A 17706-nucleotide genomic window follows, 5' to 3' on the forward strand; every position below is an offset into this window, starting at 1 on the left:
CCATGCTATCAGAACTACGTTCCAGTTTTCGAAATGCCAAAACATTTGTCAAAATCTCCCAGGGCACAAAGGACAGAGGCCGTAACAGGGACCCGAAGCAGTGCCGCGTGAAACTTAAGGAGCTGAGGCAAGCCTACCAGAAAACCAGAGAGCCAAACGGCTGCTCCGGGTCAGAGCCCAAAACATGCCGCTTCTATGATGAGCTGCATGCCATTTTAGGGGGTTCAGCCACCACTACCCCAGCTGTGTTGTTTGACTCCTTCAATGGAGATGGAGGCAACACGGAAGCAGGTTTTGGGGATGAGGAAGATGATGATGAAGTTGTAGATAGCTCACAGCAAGCAAGCGGAGAAACCGGTTTTTCCGACAGCCAGGAACTGTTTCTCACCCTGAACCTGGGGCCAGTACCCCCCAAACCCACCCAAGGCTGTCTCCTGGACCCGCCAGGCAGAGAAGGGACCTCTGGTGAGTGTACCTTTTAAAATACTATACATGGTTTAAAAGCAAGCATGTTTAATGATTAATTTGCCCTGGCATTCTCGGCTCTCCTGGACGTACTCCCAAAGCCTTTGCAAAAGGTTTCTGGGGACGGCAGCCTTATTCTGTCCACCATGGTAGGACACTACCGCTCCAGGCCAGTAGCACATACTCGGGAATCATTGTAGAACAAAGCATTGCAGTGTATATTTGCTGGGGTTCAAACAACATCCGTTCTTTATCTCTCTGTGTTAACCTCAGGAGAGTGATATCATTCATGGTCACCTGGTTGAAATAGGGTGCTTTTCTTAAGGGGACATTCAGAGGTGCCCGTTCCTGCTGGGCTGTTTGCCTGTAGCTGAACAGAAATGTTCCCCGCTGTTAGCCACGGGGAGGGTGGAAGGGCTAGCCATGCGGTGGGGGGAGGCAAAATGCGACCTTGGAACGAAAGCACAGGTGCTATGTATGTAATGTTAACAGCAAGGTTTACCGTGAAAGAGTGTACCCATTGTTCTATAAAATGTGGGTTTTTCAGTATCACTGTCCCTTTTTTCCCCCCTCCACCAGCTGCATGTGTTTCAAAGGTCACAGGATCTTCTCCCTCCCAGAGGCTAGTGAAGATTAGAAGGCGAAAAAAACACACTGGCGATGAAGTGTTCGGAGTTCATGCTGTCCTCCCACACTGACAGAGCACAGACGATGCGTGGAGGCAGACAATGTCAGAGTGCAGGAAAGCACAAAATGACCGGGAGGAGAGGTGGCGGGCTGAAGACAGTAAATGGCGGGCTGAAGAGAGGGCTGAAGCTGAAAGGTGGCAGCAGCGTGATGAGAGGAGGCAGGACTCAATGCTGAGGCTGCTGGAGGATCAAACTAACATGCTCCAGCGTATGGTTGAGCTGCAGGAAAGGCAGCAGGAGCACAGACCACTGCTACAGCCCCTGTGTAACCAACCACCCTCCTCCTCAAGTTCCATAGCCTCCTCACCCAGACGCCCAAGAACGCGGTGGGGGGGCCTCCTGCCACCCAGCCACTCCACTCCAGAGGATTGCCCAAGCAACAGAAGGTTGGCGTTCAATAAGTTTTAAACTTTTAAAGTGCTGTGTGGCCTTGTCCTTCCCTCCTCCACCACCACTCTCCTGGTGCTTCTCTCTGCCACCACCCCTCCTGGGCTACCTTGGTAGTTATCCCCCTATTTGTGTGATGAATGAATAAAGAATGCATGAATGTGAAGCAACGACTTTATTACCTCTGCAAGCAGTGATTGAAGGGAGGAGAGGAGGGTGGTTAGCTTACAGGGAAGTAGAGTGAACCAAGGGGCGGGGGGTTTCATCAAGGAGAAACAAACAGAACTTTCACACCGTAGCCTGGCCAGTCATGAAACTGGTTTTCAAAGCTTCTCTGATGCACACCGCGCCCTCCTGTGCTCTTCTAACCACCTTGGTGTCTGGCTGTGTGTAACCAGCAGCCAGGAGATTTGCCTCAACCTCCCAACCCACCATAAACGTCTCCCCCTTACTCTCACAGATATTGTGGAGCGCACAGCAAGCAGTAATTACAGTGGGAATATTGGTTATGCTGAAGTCTGAGTCAGTAAACTGCGCCAGCGCGCTTTTAAACGTCCAAATGCACATTCTACCACCATCCTGACTACTTCTGTCCAGGCTGCCTGTGTATGGCTTCATGAGCCACGGCATTAAGGGGTAGGCTCGGTCCCCAAGGATAACTATAGGCATTTCAACATCCCCAACGGTTATTTTCTGGTCTGGGAATAAAGTCCCTTCCTGCAGCTTTTGAAACAGACCAGAGTTCCTGAAGATGCGAGCGTCATGTACTTTCCTGGCCATCCCACGTTGATGTTGGTGAAACGTCCCTTGTGATTCACCAGTGCTTGCAGCACGATTGAAAAGTACCCTTTGAGGTTTATGTACTCACCGGCTTGGTGGTCCGGTGCCAAGACAGGGATATGGGTTCCGTCTATGGCCCCACCACAGTTAGGGAATCCCATTGCAGCAAAGCCATCACTATGACCTGCACATTTCCCAGGGTCACTACCCTTGATATCAGCAGATCTTTGATTGCATTGGCTACTTGCATCACATCAGCCCCCCAGCAGATTTGCCCACTCCAAATTGATTCCCGACTGACTGGTAGCTGTTCGGCGTTGCAAGCTTCCACAGAGCTATTGCCACTCGCTTCTCAACTGTGAGAGCTGCTCTCATTTTGGTATTCTTGTGCCTCAGGGCAGGGGAAAGCAAGTCACGAAGTGCCCTTACGCATGCAAAAGTTTCACAGCCACTAAGAATCATCCCAGACCTGCAACACTATGCGGTCCCACCAGTCTGTGCTTGTTTCCTGAGCCCAGAATCGGCGTTCCACCGCATAAACCTGCCCCATTAACACCATGATCCCCAAGTTGCCAGGTCCCGTGCTTTGAGAGAAGTCTGTGTCCACGTCCTCACCACCCTTGTCACCGTGCTGACGTCGCCTACTCGCCCGGTTTCGCTTTCCCAGGTTCTGGAGCTGCATATACTGCTGGATAATGCATGTGGTGTTTAATGTGCTCCTAATTGCCAAAGTGATCTGAGCAGGCAATGGGAAAGCCGGTCCGCCATTTGTTCAGGGAAAGCCCCTGGTGGGCCGGACCGGTTTGTTTACCTGCCGCATCTGCGGGTTCGGCCGATCGCAAATGGGGGCTGCAGGAAGAGGTGCGGGCCAAGGGACGTGCTGGCCGCCCTTCCTGCAGCCCCCATTGGCCTGGAGTGGTGAACCGCAGCCACTGGGAGCCGCGATCGGCCGAACCCGCAGATGTGGCAGGTAAACTAACTGGTTCGGCCCGTCAGGGGCTTTCCCTGAACAAGCAGCGGACCGGCTTTGAGAACTACTGAGTTAGTACATCTCAGACTTCAGAGCCAGCACCACAATGTGTCAAGGAAGGACACATGTGCTTAGTAGTCTGAGAAGCGACTCAAAATTGTCACTGGCTCTTTGGTCTTATTTTATAAGCACTTACTTGTACACAGACTCAGACTTGCCATAAAAGTCAGATAATTCAGAATATAGGCTGACACGCCATCCCTCATGTCTCTCACTGCCTAGCAACGTTGCAAGGATCTTTAAAACCTCCGCAATTTCAACATAGTGTGCACCCAGATTCTATAGATCACAATACAGCAAGCCAAAAAGAGTCTTTCAGACTCCTCTTTGAGACGTCTGCACTGCAGGCTGTGATCAGTCTTGATGTGATTTAAACATGAATGCAGTAAGGTAGAGAGGTTAAAAACAAACAACGAGCAAAGAAGGGAATTTACACATTTCTATGGCCCCCAACATCACAGGATGCAAGTGGCTTACTTACTTTAAAGAAGAGGTAGAGTCCAAAGAGGGTGCAACTGGCAACAATGGGAAAGCGAGCAGCGTCCCGACTGGTAATAGTCTCTGGCATATCTGAGGCATTCTAGAGAGAGAAGAAGAGCACATCTGTGGATTAACCTGCTCTCCATATCAACACATTGGGGAGAAGAGGTCCAGAAGCACCAGCAGTGCTATCAGCTTGCTGGACCATGCAGAACTAATCAACACTGGGCTCACACGGAAATAAGTTTCTTGCTGGCTTCCAGTCATCCTTGCCGAGCCTTTATTAAAAGCAGAAACTGATATGGCAACATACCTGCCCACCTTTGTCCTAGCAGGACTTGCCAGAGTTTACTACTTTTTCCCTTGGGGAGAAAGCAGCAAGCCTTCTGAGCTGACCTCCCTCCCCATTTCTTTCTTCCTACTCCCCCAGCAGAGGCCAGTGTTGGACACTGCTGGCTCTGCATTCCCTGTGCTATTCTTGCAATGGAACTGTTTCAACATTATTCATATTTTTGGCTTCATTTAGCTTTCCCATCCGTGTATGCCATATGTTTATTACCCACTGAATGACAGTTCTGTCCAGCCACCTTTTACTCATCACATTCTTAGGATGCGCCCTTGTACTGAGCCCCTTACGAGTGTGAAAGATGTATTCATTTTGTAAATTCCTTTAAATAATTTTGGAAGCTTCTGTTAGGTAACTTGAAGTCTCTTGTTTTGACCCAAAAAAGTCTGGTTCTCTCAATGTAGGTCCTCAATTCCTGATATGACCTTTTATTCCCTTACACTGCATCCTCTCCATGAGATCAAGAGCTTTGCTGTGGTACTGAGACCACACAGCAGAGCATGATGGCTAGCAGTCTACTGTCTAGTGATGCAAAAAGAAAAGGAGGACTTGTGGCACCTTAGAGACTAACCAATTTATTTGAGCATAAGCTTTCGTGAGCTACAGCTCACTTCATCGGATGCATCCGATGAAGTGAGCTGTAGCTCACGAAAGCTTATGCTCAAATAAATTGGTTAGTCTCTAAGGTGCCACAAGTCCTCCTTTTCTTTTTGCGAATACAGACTAACACAGCTGCTACTCTGAAACCTGTCTAGTGATGGTTACCAAACAGCTGACTGCACTCCACACTTGGCATTAGCTGTTTGGCTAATCAAGACACAGGAACTTTCACAACACACCTGCAATCTTGCCTGAGAGATATGCACCCTAGTGCTACCACTTATGCAAAACAACATATGAAGTAGTGACGACTCATATAGAGCATACAGCTGGCTGCTGCACAACAGTCCCCAGATCAAGACAGCATCTAAGTACCCAAAGAATCACTCATTTTCTGCAGCAAGGTCTGTTGTTAACCCCGCAGCTTTATTTCCATCTAGCGCACACTGTACAACATAGCTATGATAAACTCCCCAAACTAGCCATTAGGGAAGAAAATGTGATATAACTGTGAAAACCAAGGTGAGCTATCATTACTAGACGCCCCCCCAAGAAGGGGACAGGATAATGCGCAGAATCATAGAAATGCAGGGTTGGAACAGACCTTGGGAGGTTATCCAATGCAGTCTCCTGGAGTGAGGCAGACACTCTGAGAGGTGTTTATTTAACCTAAAGCTGAAGGGGAGCAGAATTCTCTCAGACAGGGAAAGCATCTCTGTGGAGGATAGTGAAAGGAAGCAGGAGTTTTTCTGGGGAGAAGGCCAGAGAGGTAGAAACAGAACCCAGGATCAACGCTCTCTGGTGGACACATTACTCAAAAAGGGATGATGGGGCTTAGAAGCTTTCCAAGGATACAGGAACTCCTCCTGAACCAGCAGGGGCACTACCCAGGGGGCAATAACCAAGAAGGCAGAGATACCCTATGGGTACCTCTCTCATGAAGGGGAGAACGAAGGCAGGACTAGAGGATGAAAGCAAAACCCTGTGGGTCACAAACAGGGGTGAAGGACCAGTAGCTAGAGAGCATATTTTGCCAGGAAGGGAGCAGTAATACCCGGGGGGGGGGGGTAATGAAAACACTGTGGGCCCCCCCTCCATGTGTGCACATGTGGGTCCCAGTCCCTGGAGGCGGCTCAGGACTTTTCTCTCCACGGCACGAGAAGGGAACGTCCGCGATCAGAACAAGCCTGGGTGCCTCAGGGGAGCAGTGGGGACCACAGCAAAAGGCTGATCTGTCACTGGGGGCTCCCAGGCCCCTTGTGGCGGGGTGGGGGTGGGGGTCCAACCAGTGCAGCAATACGCGGAATCAGGGCCCCGCAGGGCGGGAGGTACCTGGGGGCTGCCCCAGACGCGCAAAGGGGGTGCTGCAGAGGATGAGTCCCACAAGGGGGGGCCCGGTCCGGGGGGGGGGGGAAGGGGGGTGTCCGGTCCGGTCCGGTCCGGGGGGGGGGGGAAGGGGGGTGTCCGGTCCGGTCCGGTCCGGGGGGGGGGGGAAGGGGGGTGTCCGGTCCGGTCCGGGGGGGGGGGGAAGGGGGGTGTCCGGTCCGGTCCGGGGGGGGGGGGAAGGGGGGTGTCCGGTCCGGTCCGGGGGGGGGGAAGGGGGGTGTCCGGTCCGGGGGGGGGGGAAGGGGGGTGTCCGGTCCGGTCCGGGGGCCCCCCGCAGGTTACCTTGCTCTTGGCGCAGGTGACGGAGCGCAGCGCCCCGAAGAAGATGGGCAGCAGCGCCATGAACACCAGGCTGCCGTAGGCCAGGGCCATGCCCTCGGGGGTGGCGGGCGGGCGCGCCGGGCCGGCGGCGGGGGCCTCCCCGGGCCCGCTCACGTTGTGCGCTTCGCTCATGGGAGCCGTAGCCTGCTCCGCCATCGCCGCCTGCCCCCAACGCGGTCCGCACTTCCGGCCCGGCCGCCCCGCCGCCACAGGGACACGTTCCCTTAAGAGCCGGAAGTGAGACGCGCGCGTGCGCCGGCCTGGCCCCGCCCCCTAGCAACCGAGCCGGCTCCGTTACCAAGGGGACCCGCAGCTGCGGCTGCACCAACCAGGGATGAGCCAGGGACAGGCCCAGGCCTAGACCAGCGCCCCGCCCTAGGCCCATCCTCCCCCCAGGCCGGGACCCCCACCCCCGGCCCTGCCCCTGCCTAGATCCCCAGCCCCCGTCCTCCCTGCTCCTGGCCTGGGCCCCCAGCCTGGGCCCCCCCTCCAGGCCCACATCCTCCCCCCAGGCCGGGACCCCCACCCCCGGCCCTGCCCCTGCCTAGATCCCCAGCCCCCGTCCTCCCTGCTCCTGGCCTGGGCCCCCAGCCTGGGCCCCCCCTCCAGGCCCACATCCTCCCCCCAGGCCGGGACCCCCACCCCCGGCCCTGCCCCTGCCTAGATCCCCAGCCCCCGTCCTCCCTGCTCCTGGCCTGGGCCCCCCCTCCAGCCTGGGCCCCCCCTCCAGGCCCACATCCTCCCCCCAGGCCGGGACCCCCACCCCCGGCCCTGCCCCTGCCTAGATCCCCAGCCCCCGTCCTCCCTGATCCTGGCCTGGGCCCCCAGCCTGGGCCCCCCCTCCAGGCCCACATCCTCCCCCCAGGCCGGGACCCCCACCCCCGACCCTGCCTAGATCCCCAGCCCCCGTCCTCCCTGCTCCTGGCCTGGGCCCCCCCTCCAGCCTGGGCCCCCCCTCCAGGCCCACATCCTCCCCCCAGGCCGGAACCCCCACCCCTGGCCCTGCCCCTCCCTAGATCCCCAGCCCCCGTCCTCCCTGCTCCTGGCCTGGGCCCCCTCCAGCCTGGGCCCCCCCTCCAGGCCCACGACCTCCCCCCTGGCCAGGACCCCCACCCCCAGCCCTGCCCCTCCCTAGATCCCCAGCCCCCGTCCTCCCTGCTCCTGGCCTGGCCCCCCTCCAGCCTGGGCCCCACCTCCAGGCCCACATCCTCCCCCCTGGCCAGGACCCCCACCCCTGGCCCTGCCCCTCCCTAGATCCCCAGCCCCCGTCCTCCCTGATCCTGGCCTTGGCCCCCCCTCCAGCCTGGGCCCCACCTCCAGGCCCACGTCCTCCCCCCTGGCCGGGACCCCCACCCCTGGCCCTGCCCCTCCCTAGATCCCCAGACCCCGTCCTCCCTGCTCCTGGCCTGGGCCCCAAGCCTGGGCCCCACCTCCAGGCCCACGTCCTCCCCCCTGGCCGGGACCCCCACCCCTGGCCCTGCCCCTCCCTAGATCCCCAGACCCCGTCCTCCCTGCTCCTGGCCTGGGCCCCACCTCCAGGCCCATGTCCTCCCCCCAGGCCACGACCCCCTACTCGAGAGTGGCAAATTTTAGCTGGACATATTCCTGGAGGTTTCCTCACAAGACATAATCTTCAATTCCTGGAGACTCCAGGACAATCCTGGAGGGTTGGCAACCCTACCCACCCATGGGCCAGGCCTGTCCCACCCTTAAGCCCTATCCCCAGGCCCCATCCTCTCTCCTATGGCCTGCTCCATCCCTGGCCTGGGCCCCCATTCCCAGGCCCCTCTCTTCTCCCCCAAGCTGGGACCCGCCCTCCATCCTTGAGCCTGTGACCTTTGTCCCCTGCAGGGTAGAGTAGGGGATCCCTTGCCACAGGGCCACAAAGACGTTCTTGCCAGGAGGGAAGAAGCAGAGCCCCATTCTCCCATCCAACAGCTTTTAACTAATCAACCTCCTGCTAACCCCAGGCTGACAGAGCCCCCAAGCAGCACCAAGAGGATCTTGGCAGAACTCCTAGCAGGGGAGATGGTTTCACCCTGAGCCTCAGCAGTGTAGCCCCTTTTCCCGTCTTTTGTACTTACCCCGGGCTAGTTGTCTTAGCCCCTTGACTAGTAGGTATTGTGATGGGGCAAGGCCAGATGGCTATAGAAAAGTAGTGGGAGATATATTAGCTCCAGGCTAAACAAATCCCTGGTACTGGGATAAGTGAAATGGCAGCTACTCCAGGTCAATTAAGACACCTGGAGCCAATTAAGAACTTTCCAGAAGGCAGGGAGAAGGCTATGTTGACTGGGACACCTGAAGCCAATCAGGGGCTGGCTGACTAAAAGCCTCCCAGCCAGTCAGGTGGGAGTGCATATCAGGAGCTGTAGGAGGAAGTTGTGCTGTTGGAGAGGCTGAGTAGTACACACCATATCAGGCACAAGGAAGGAGGCCCTGAGGTAAGGGTGAAGTGGAGCTTGAGGAAGTGAGGGCTGCTGTGGGGGAAGTAGCCCAGGGAATTGTACATGTCATGTTTGTAAAAGGTCAGCTACCATAGCTGATACTATTAGGGTCCCTGGGCTGGAGCCTGGAGTAGATGGTGGGCCTGGGCTCTTCTCCCCCCCCCCCCTTTTGCCCCCTGATTAATCACTGAGACTGGGAGACAACAGAGACTGTGCAAGGAAGGATAACTTCTCTTCACCTCCCTTGCTGGCTTATGATGAAAATGGCTCAGTAGATTGTGGAGAGAGAGAAGGGTTACGTGGAGGGTCACAGTGAGCCTCTGAGGCTAGTGAAATCCGCCAGGAAACGTGGGACCCACGGAGGCAAGGACAGAGCTTTGTCACAGTATCTAATGAGTTTTGGAAGCCCTGTGCACTATACTGGTTCACCAGCCAGGATGAGCTGCATTCCCAGTCATTCCCCCAACCTGCTAGTGCAACACACACACACTAGTCTGTGCAACACCCCATTTAGCAGGCCTCCATGGGTACTAGATAGACTTGACTGTGGATTAGGACTTGTGTGCTTTTATTACCGGGCTGGCTTGTGAGGCAGGTCTCTTGTATTAATTTAGATGAACATATGGGCTGAAGGTGTTAACATAATCTGGTCATTGTCCAACACTAAACAGTGTTTAGCAAGGTCCAGGTTTTCATATACAGAGACCTCGGGTTGCTTAGTGCCATGGCAAACACACCAGTAAAAATCCTTTTAACCTTTTCTTAAAGATAAAAAAGGAGAACACAACAGTCAAAGCATTTAAAATATAAAGTATGAAACAAGGCTTTCATTTTACCAACATCCTTTGTTCCCTTTCCCTGTAGCTAGAGAGGGTGTTTAGAAGGAAAAAACCCTTTGTCCGACAGTCTCTTAGATGGAATCAAAGATGGTAAGAACTGTCCTTTGGGGGAAAGAGAAGATAATTGCTGCTGCTGTTAATATCTGTTCCCACTTCATCCCAGGGTGTGTTTGGGATTCAGCTGGAGCCGGTGGAGGTGGCAATGTCATTCGAACATTAAAATGGCCACACTGGGTCAGACCAAGGCTCCATCTAGTCCAGAAGCCTGTCTCCCAACTGTGGCCAATGCCAGGTGCTTCAGAGGGAAGGAACAGAACAGGGAATCATCAAGTGATCCATCCCCTGTCGCCCATCCCCAGCTTCTGGCAAACAGAGGTTAGGGACACCATCCCTGCCCATCCTGGCTAATACCCACTGATGGACCTATGCTCAATGAATTTGTCTAGTTCTTTTTTTGAACCCTGTTCTAGTCCTGGCCTTCGCAACCTCCTCTGGCAACAAGTTCCACAGGTTGACTGTGCGCTGTGTGAAGAAATACTTCCTTTTGTTCATTTTAAACCTGCTGCCTATTAATTTCATTTGGTGACCCCTAGTTCTTGTGTTCTGTGAAGGGATAAATAACACTTCCTTATTTACTTTCTCCACACGGTTCATGATTTTATAGATCTCTATCATACCCTCCCAGTTGCCTCTTTTCCAAGCTGAAAAGTCCCAATCTTATTAATCTCTCCTCATACAGAAGCTGTTCCATACCCCTAATTTTTGTTGCCCTTTTCTGAACCTTTTTCAATTCCAGTATATCTTTTTTGAGATGTGGGGAAACCAAATCTACACACAGTATTCAAGATGTGGGCATATCATAGATTTGTATAGAGGCAATATGATATTTTCTGTCTTCGTATCTATCCCTTTGCTGATGATTCTCAACGTTCAGTTAGGTTTTTTTTTTTTTGACTGCCACTGCATATTGAGTGGATGTTTTCAGAGAACTATCCACAATGATCCCAAGATCTTTCTTCAGTGGTAACAGCTAATTTAGACCCCATCATTTTATAAGTATAGTTGGGATTATGTTTTCAAATGTGCATTACTTGCATTTATCAGCATTTGGGTCCCTCTTTCTGCTCAGTCTGGTCAGGATCTCTCTCAGAATCAGGATGATGAAGGCCTGGGGTCCCAAGAGACAGTGGGCATGGCAGCCATGATGTTGGAACTCACTTCAGTAGTCAATTTTTCTCCTCAAAGTCTCTTTCTTTAAGGATTCACAAAGGAATGATGGTTGGAATAGCCCATCTCATTATTTTGTCCACTAATTAGACCTACTTTCCAACCCATCAGTTTTGGTTCACTGATTTCTGGTTCCACTTTTCTTGTTTACCAAGCATGATCTTCACACAGTCCATGAGTTATTTCAGGAGGTCTTTTTGTTTGGACTAATTCAGTCTGTCTCACTTTCATATTTTTTTCCCATCAACTTTTGTTGTTATAGGTTATTGTGACATCTTATGACCTTTCAAGTACTTCTTACAGTTGAGCTCACAATTAGGATAAATTTGTAAGCCCAGTTATTATAACGGGTAATAATTGTGATCACACAGCTGGCACAGGCCTAAGGCCATCACAGCTGAGGTGTTATAAATATTTTCTTTGACAAAGTGAGTACAAGCTGTTATATAACTACACATTTCACACAGCATAGCTCTGCGTCCCCCATGGAACAAAATAAACCTGGCCTTTTAGAGCATTCAAGTCAGGTCTTTTGTCTAAATGCCACAACTGTTGCTACGTATTCAACTGTATTCAATTACAGCTATAGCAATGCCAGCGTGTTATTGATTAGCTAATCAACCAGATCTCGTTGCCAGCTAAGTGGCATTTACCAGGCAGTTGCTAACAGCAGCAGATTCCCAGATGAGAGACCCCCAGATTAGAAATGAGATCTCTCATTCCTTTTGGTGTCTGGAGATTGACCCACATTCCGATCACTCAAGCTGAAAGAGATGGAGAATACACCCACTGACAGAGAAAGGATATTTGATCCAGACATGCTTCACCATCAGCAATTCAGACAGTGAAAAAAACACTTCTATGTGGAGGGCTTGCACAGACCTGGCCCCACGTCTTTGTGAGATTTCTGTTGGAACAGAGCCACACCCCCAGGCTAGTGGAAAAATAGTGCACTACCATGCAGAGGATCCAGTGTTGGGACTTGTGCTGTAGTCTTTCACTCCTGGGTTGGCACTGGAGAGTAATGCTGCAGAGGTAGCCACAGTAAGAGGGAGTCCCCATCAGATCACACGCCAGTGAACCGTTTGGCTGATTCACAAGTATTCATGGCGGGGGGAGGAGCACCATTTCCAGCTCTGCTCATCCAGAATGATGGTGGGGTTGATACAGGATTCATACTGTGAATGGGAAATAATAGAGGGGGAAAAGATAGAGGATTGCCTGGGTCACCAGGAAGAGCTTGGAGGAACATGATAGAACAAATAAATCTGCACCAGAAAACTCTTACCTGAGCTAACTGCTTGGAGTGAGCTGCTGTTTAACCTGAGAGCCGCCAGAGGTCAGCAGAATCCAGCTGATAGTGGCCTGGATTTGATGCTGCCTGTGTGGAAGAGAAGACTTTGCAGCCCCTATCTCCTCTCTGTATAATCTGCAGCCGATACCATTGAGCGATTGCGTGTGTCTGGTTATATTCAGAGAGCTGCAATGTCTGAACTGGGCTAGCTTGGGACAGCAGTTGTTTTTCGAGTTACTGAAAAGTCTATGATGCTAGTTTACTCCCTTGGGAGGAGTGCAGTAACTGCTGTCTCAACCAGGATATCTCACTCACAGTGGACTGGGAACAACAGAAGACAAAATGGAGCCACAGCATCTAAAAGATCATCCCTTAGCATAAGAGTGCTAGCCAGCATGTATGGGTCTGGCTCCCTTCAGGGCAAGTATAGCATCAGTTCAGTAGTCACTACCTGGGGAACAAAATATTGGTAAGAGGGTGCTTCAATCTTGCAGACAAAGGTACAACAAGGGCTGTGTGCTGGAAGTTGTAGCTAGGCAAATTCAGACTAGAAATAAAGTGCAAATTCTCAACAGTGAGAGCAATTAACAATTTACCAAGGGTTGTGGTAGATTCTCCATCCTTGGAAACTTTTAAATCCAGATTAGATGTTTTTCTAAAAGATCTGCTCTAGTTCAAACCAGCATTAATTCCGGGAAATCCTATGTCTTGTGTTATCCTGGAGGTCAGAGTAGATGATCACAATGGTCCCTTCTAGCTTTATAATCTATGACTCTGATCCTTAAATCTGTATTTCAGGACTAGATACCATGTGAATAGGTGGTTGATAGACAGACAACTGGTGTACTCCCTGGCCTCCCTGCAGCTTTGTGTAAAAGGATACATGGGGGATGTTTCCCTCTTTTTTTTCTTTATTTGTAGCTGTTTCATGGAGCATCGAATGCTGGGTATGAGCAAAGCAGTGTAACTGGAGCTGTGGTTTGTGTTGTGGAGTCAGGGTACCAAAAACCTCCTTGCTGAAGATGTGGTGCCAAGAACTTCTATCCTTTGCAGATGAAGTCATGGTCCAACCCTTAAAGTAAAATCTCTGTCCATAGCCAACATAGGGTACGAAAGGCTCAGCCACTTACTGGTTGGGGACATGGTAGGAAAGGCCTCCTGACCTGTGCCTGGAGATGTGGCCCAGGGGCCTTCTACACTGGTTGTACAAATGAAAGAGATCCTAAGGATGCCCGGCCTGTCTCCAGGAGCAGTGTATGTGTGTTGCTAGCTTCTTTGCTCACAATGCTTCTAATACTGAGAGTGTTGCATATTTAACTTTCCTTGCAGCTGCTTCTGCCTTCTCATCTCCACCCTCACCACCACTACGGACTTCCAGAAAAAGGCAATAAAAGAGAAGGTGATAGATATACAGCCAGTAGAGGAATCTGAATACATTACTAAGTCTGGAGCTATAATTGTTAACAAATGTCCCTGTTTTATGCTGGGCTTCCCTGTTCTGGGGATGGCTGGTTCAGAGTGAAAGTTAACCACTCTGAATCTTCCCTTTTGCCTCATTGGATCCTTCTCATCCCTATTCTTCCTTGGATCCCACCTGCTGCAGGACGCAGCAGACAACGTCAGTAAAAATGCCTTGTAAATGAAAGCAAACTTTCCATGCAGCTGGACAGGAGCCAGGGCTCCACTGGAAAATTGGCTGAAATGTGTGTTTTCCTTGTAAATATTTCCTTCCCTCCTGGGCTGCAGGCAGCTTGGCTGTGTTATTAAGCATCCTCCTTAGCTTATACACCGAGGCTGCTAGAGTGGTGTCCCCACTTCCGCATCCACCGGAGAAGGCGGGGGTGTGCATTTGGGATGCTCTGTCCTCTTCCCAACTCATCCCTGCAATTAAGCTCTTTTGAAATCCGTTCCTCTGCTTCCTGTGGATCCTTCTTCTGATGTCTAAGCCTGTCTGTGTAGGCGTCTATCTCAGAGAGTTTAGGCTCAGGGTCTTCCTATTAAAATTCAAACCTGGTAAAGGCTTCCCTTCTGCAGTGGCACAAGGTAAGTGATCCCTTTCTATCCACCAGAGAAGGACACGGTAAGCAATCGTGTCCTTCAGTTGTAGCAATGAGGGGTACAGCAGCTCTATTTCCAGCAAATGAAACATTACCATCCTAAAACTAAGGGAAATTGGGATTTACTCATCATAAAACATGACGACTCTAGCTGGGGCTTTGCTGGTGCAATGAGATTCACAGGTTTCCTATGGCTCTGAGTAGGAGAGTTTAGGTAGTCTCAAGTTGTTCAGGCTACTTTGTAAAATTTAATCGGTCACAAACTACCAGTCACTGAACCCGAAGAGTCATCTGCTTCACTCATGACAAATTACCTCGTGGGCTGTGCATCTTGGGAATGTGTTGCAAGGAGACTGCAACCCTGCTGGGGCTTCAGAATGATATTTGCTGATGACACAAAACTGGGAAGCATCATCAATACAGAGGAAGAGCAGACTATTAGCCAGGAAGAACTGGATCATGCACTTAGGGACTATTAACGAGAACTTCTGTTTAACACACTCAAAACTGCCTTCACCAAACAAGGACGCTGCACCAGAGAAGTAGACCGCATCACGGAATGGGCCACCCAAATACCCCAAGAGAATCTGTTTCAATACAGAAATGCCCCCCCTACCCCTAACCAAACATCCCTAGTTTTCACCTACCGCCCCACACTGGAACCTGTATGGAGCATCTTCAAACACCTACAACCCATACTCCGTGGGAAGTCCAGCCTGAGGGAAAAGGCCAAGCTTGGCAGGGGCTTTGTTTGTAATGAGGATGATGGTCTTTGGCACGATTGAAGAAACTGGCTTTAGAAACAAAGTTGTAGCACTATGAAGCCAGCTCACAGACCATTATTTTCTGCGGGCAGTAGCAGGAAGCACCAACAGGCTTGACTCAGAAGCTCACCAGCGTCATGTATTTGGGCATGCACAGCCTCATCAGAGCTCTGGCTTTGCAATCAAACCCTGGCTAGCCATTCCTCCTGCTGGTGAGAGTCTGATACTGGGGACAGCAGCTTCCATGCACTGCAATGGTAGATTTCAGGTCAAGAGCCCTTAGTCCTAAAGGGGCAGATTATAGAATGACAGTTTCAAAAAGCAGGACTGGTGGATTTCAGGATCTCTAGCTATCTTCTAGCATTTATAATGCACCCATCACCATGGCATTTAGGCAGGCACCTTGGACCAAGATAGGATGACCCCAGGATAGTGGCTTCAGGGTTCCAGGAAGAGTTAAATTGCAGGGATATTAGTCATCTGCTAGAGAGTCCAACAATGGGGTAGCAGTGAGCAGAGTGGAGAGGTCAGCAGAATAACAGGAATTTTCTGCAAGAACATGTGTTGGGAAAGCAGGAGGGACTTTCCACTATCCTTGTACTAGAGGGATTTGGAACATGACCTGCCTGCAGCCCATAGTGAGGAGCAAGAGAGGGGCCAGACCATCCTTCCCAAAAGCTTTTCTTAGAGCCTCTCCATGAGAAGATGAACTGAGCCACATTTTATACATGCGTAACCATTTCCATCCCAGGCTGCTGGTATGGCCCACGTCTATTTGAGATGCCTTCTCCGCATGCACACATGCCCACACCCACATTAAGACTTCACAGATTCAATGTTGGCAATCTTAATTCAAAGCAACAAAAATGTCATGGTCAAATCCCCAGGTTGGACCCTTTTTCCCTGCTGAGAATCTTGTTCCTTTGGTGCATCTTCCCAGCACCAAGCTCTGGAGATGACCTTTGTGGAAGTGTGAAAGGGAAAAGAGAATTTGTGTGCAGTTATTTTAGTTTGGTTAAGAAACAGAGCAATAACAGGCCAACCTTAACCCTAATAACGCAAGATTTGTAAAAGTGGGATTTCTGCAAGGCGAATGGGAAAACTACAAGCGACCTTGCTTTAAGATAAGAATAAAATGCAACGTTAACTAAGATAATGGGGAAAAAAAGTATAAACAGTACACAGTTATATGTAACTAAAGGGTATAAATATTGCTTTATATTGTTTGTACTTTGAACATTTGCCTAAGAACAGACACTCTGTCCAATTGCGGTCTTCCCTGCAATTGCATAAACAAATTGTCTCTGACTTGTTGCTGACAAACTCAGCGTAAAGACTCTGTTTTCTTCCACACCTTGGTCTGATGCTCCTCGAGTGGGGAGGGGGAACCCCACACTGAATTTGAGAGGATGAGAGAGAGACACTACCTCACTTCGTCTCTCACCACCACCAGAAAGAAATGGTGAGTGCAGGAGAAACAAGGCTATGTAGCGAGAGAGGCAAAGGAAGTGATGAAGAGAGATTGGAAAGGGGGGAATGTGGAGAGAGAAAAGAACAGAAAAGAAGGGATGGCTTTGCTACTGCCCTGCTTCTCCTCTTTAATCACTTGCGTCTCCTCTTTTCTTGCCCTGTAAACAGCTGAAATGAACCTTTTGTTTGCAGAGCAGAGGGGCCGTGGACTGAAAAGTGGCCCAGAATGCTGCCCAAAAAGCCTGCAAATGGCATTATTGGTCAATTGAGAGATCCCAGCTCATGCCAGTAAGCAGGGGAGGAGGGAAATCCTCCATCAGATGAGAGACAAGCATGCCTGTTCTGCAAGGGGGGGAAGGTACCAGTGCTGAGACAGGGTGGGGCCAGGGTCAGCCTTGGACATGCTTTCAGTAGAGGGGCCCATGTGGCAAACACAGTCTAGAGTGACCGTTACGGTGTCACTTTCTCTCCAATGCAGACCGGGCCCTGGTCATGCATTTGCCACATTCTGGCTGGATTACTGAGATGTGCTTCTGCTTCTCTTTAAACAGTACCAGAAGCTTCAACGCTCACAAACTAGGGTTGCCTGCCCGATTCTTGGGATCGGAGCAAGACAATTGGGTCCTCTGCAATCTCCTGACCCCCAAAGGAGACAATGCAAAGTCCTGGCAATGGCAGAACCTTCATCACCTTCTGTAAGTCCTAAGTATTAGGGAAAGATGTGATTGCTGTATCTCCCTCTCCAGCAGTAGCAGTCAGAAGGCATTTGTCTGCTCTGGGCCCCTCGCATCCGTCAGGAGCAGGGATGGCTCAGGTGAAGATCGTTGGCTCATGTACAGCAAGTCTGCCAAAGTCCTACACTATCTGCCCTCAAAGCATAACGCAAATCTCGTTTATTTCGGTTGGCCTGTTTTCAGTTGGGGAAGGGCCCCTCCGCTCCCCATCCCTCCCCTTGCATGCATATTTGCTACCCTTCCTTGTTACTCTCGCTAGATGGGAATTGATCCCGGTGCAGGCAGAGTGGTTTGCCCGATGGCTATTAGGCTTGTCCCAGTGCCAGATGTTTTTTTACCCTGTCCGGCTGTGTATTTTATTTGGCTGGTTGATTCTTTGGCATTTGGTTT

The 17706-nt window shown here is 51.2% G+C and overlaps 1 protein-coding gene across 2 annotated transcripts in view; it reads right to left on the bottom strand.

Moving 5' to 3' along the window:
* The window catches only part of HM13 (histocompatibility minor 13), a 33877-nt gene extending 27159 nt beyond the window's left edge, over positions 1-6718 (bottom strand). The window contains exons 1-2 of one of the 2 annotated variants that reach the window (XM_073308730.1): positions 6446-6715; positions 3833-3931 (exon numbers count right to left, since the gene is read on the bottom strand). In XM_073308730.1, the coding sequence (XP_073164831.1) occupies positions 3833-3931; positions 6446-6640 (294 nt within the window). In that variant the 5' untranslated portion in view covers positions 6641-6715. Of the gene's footprint in view, positions 1-3832; positions 3932-6445 lie in introns of both variants that reach the window. The other variant, XM_073308729.1, reaches the window with a different exon arrangement.
* Positions 6719-17706: the final 10988 nt, after the last annotated feature.

This window comes from Lepidochelys kempii, chromosome 13 (genome assembly GCF_965140265.1).
Source record: "Lepidochelys kempii isolate rLepKem1 chromosome 13, rLepKem1.hap2, whole genome shotgun sequence".
In the NCBI taxonomy this organism is placed as follows: domain Eukaryota; kingdom Metazoa; phylum Chordata; order Testudines; family Cheloniidae; genus Lepidochelys; species Lepidochelys kempii.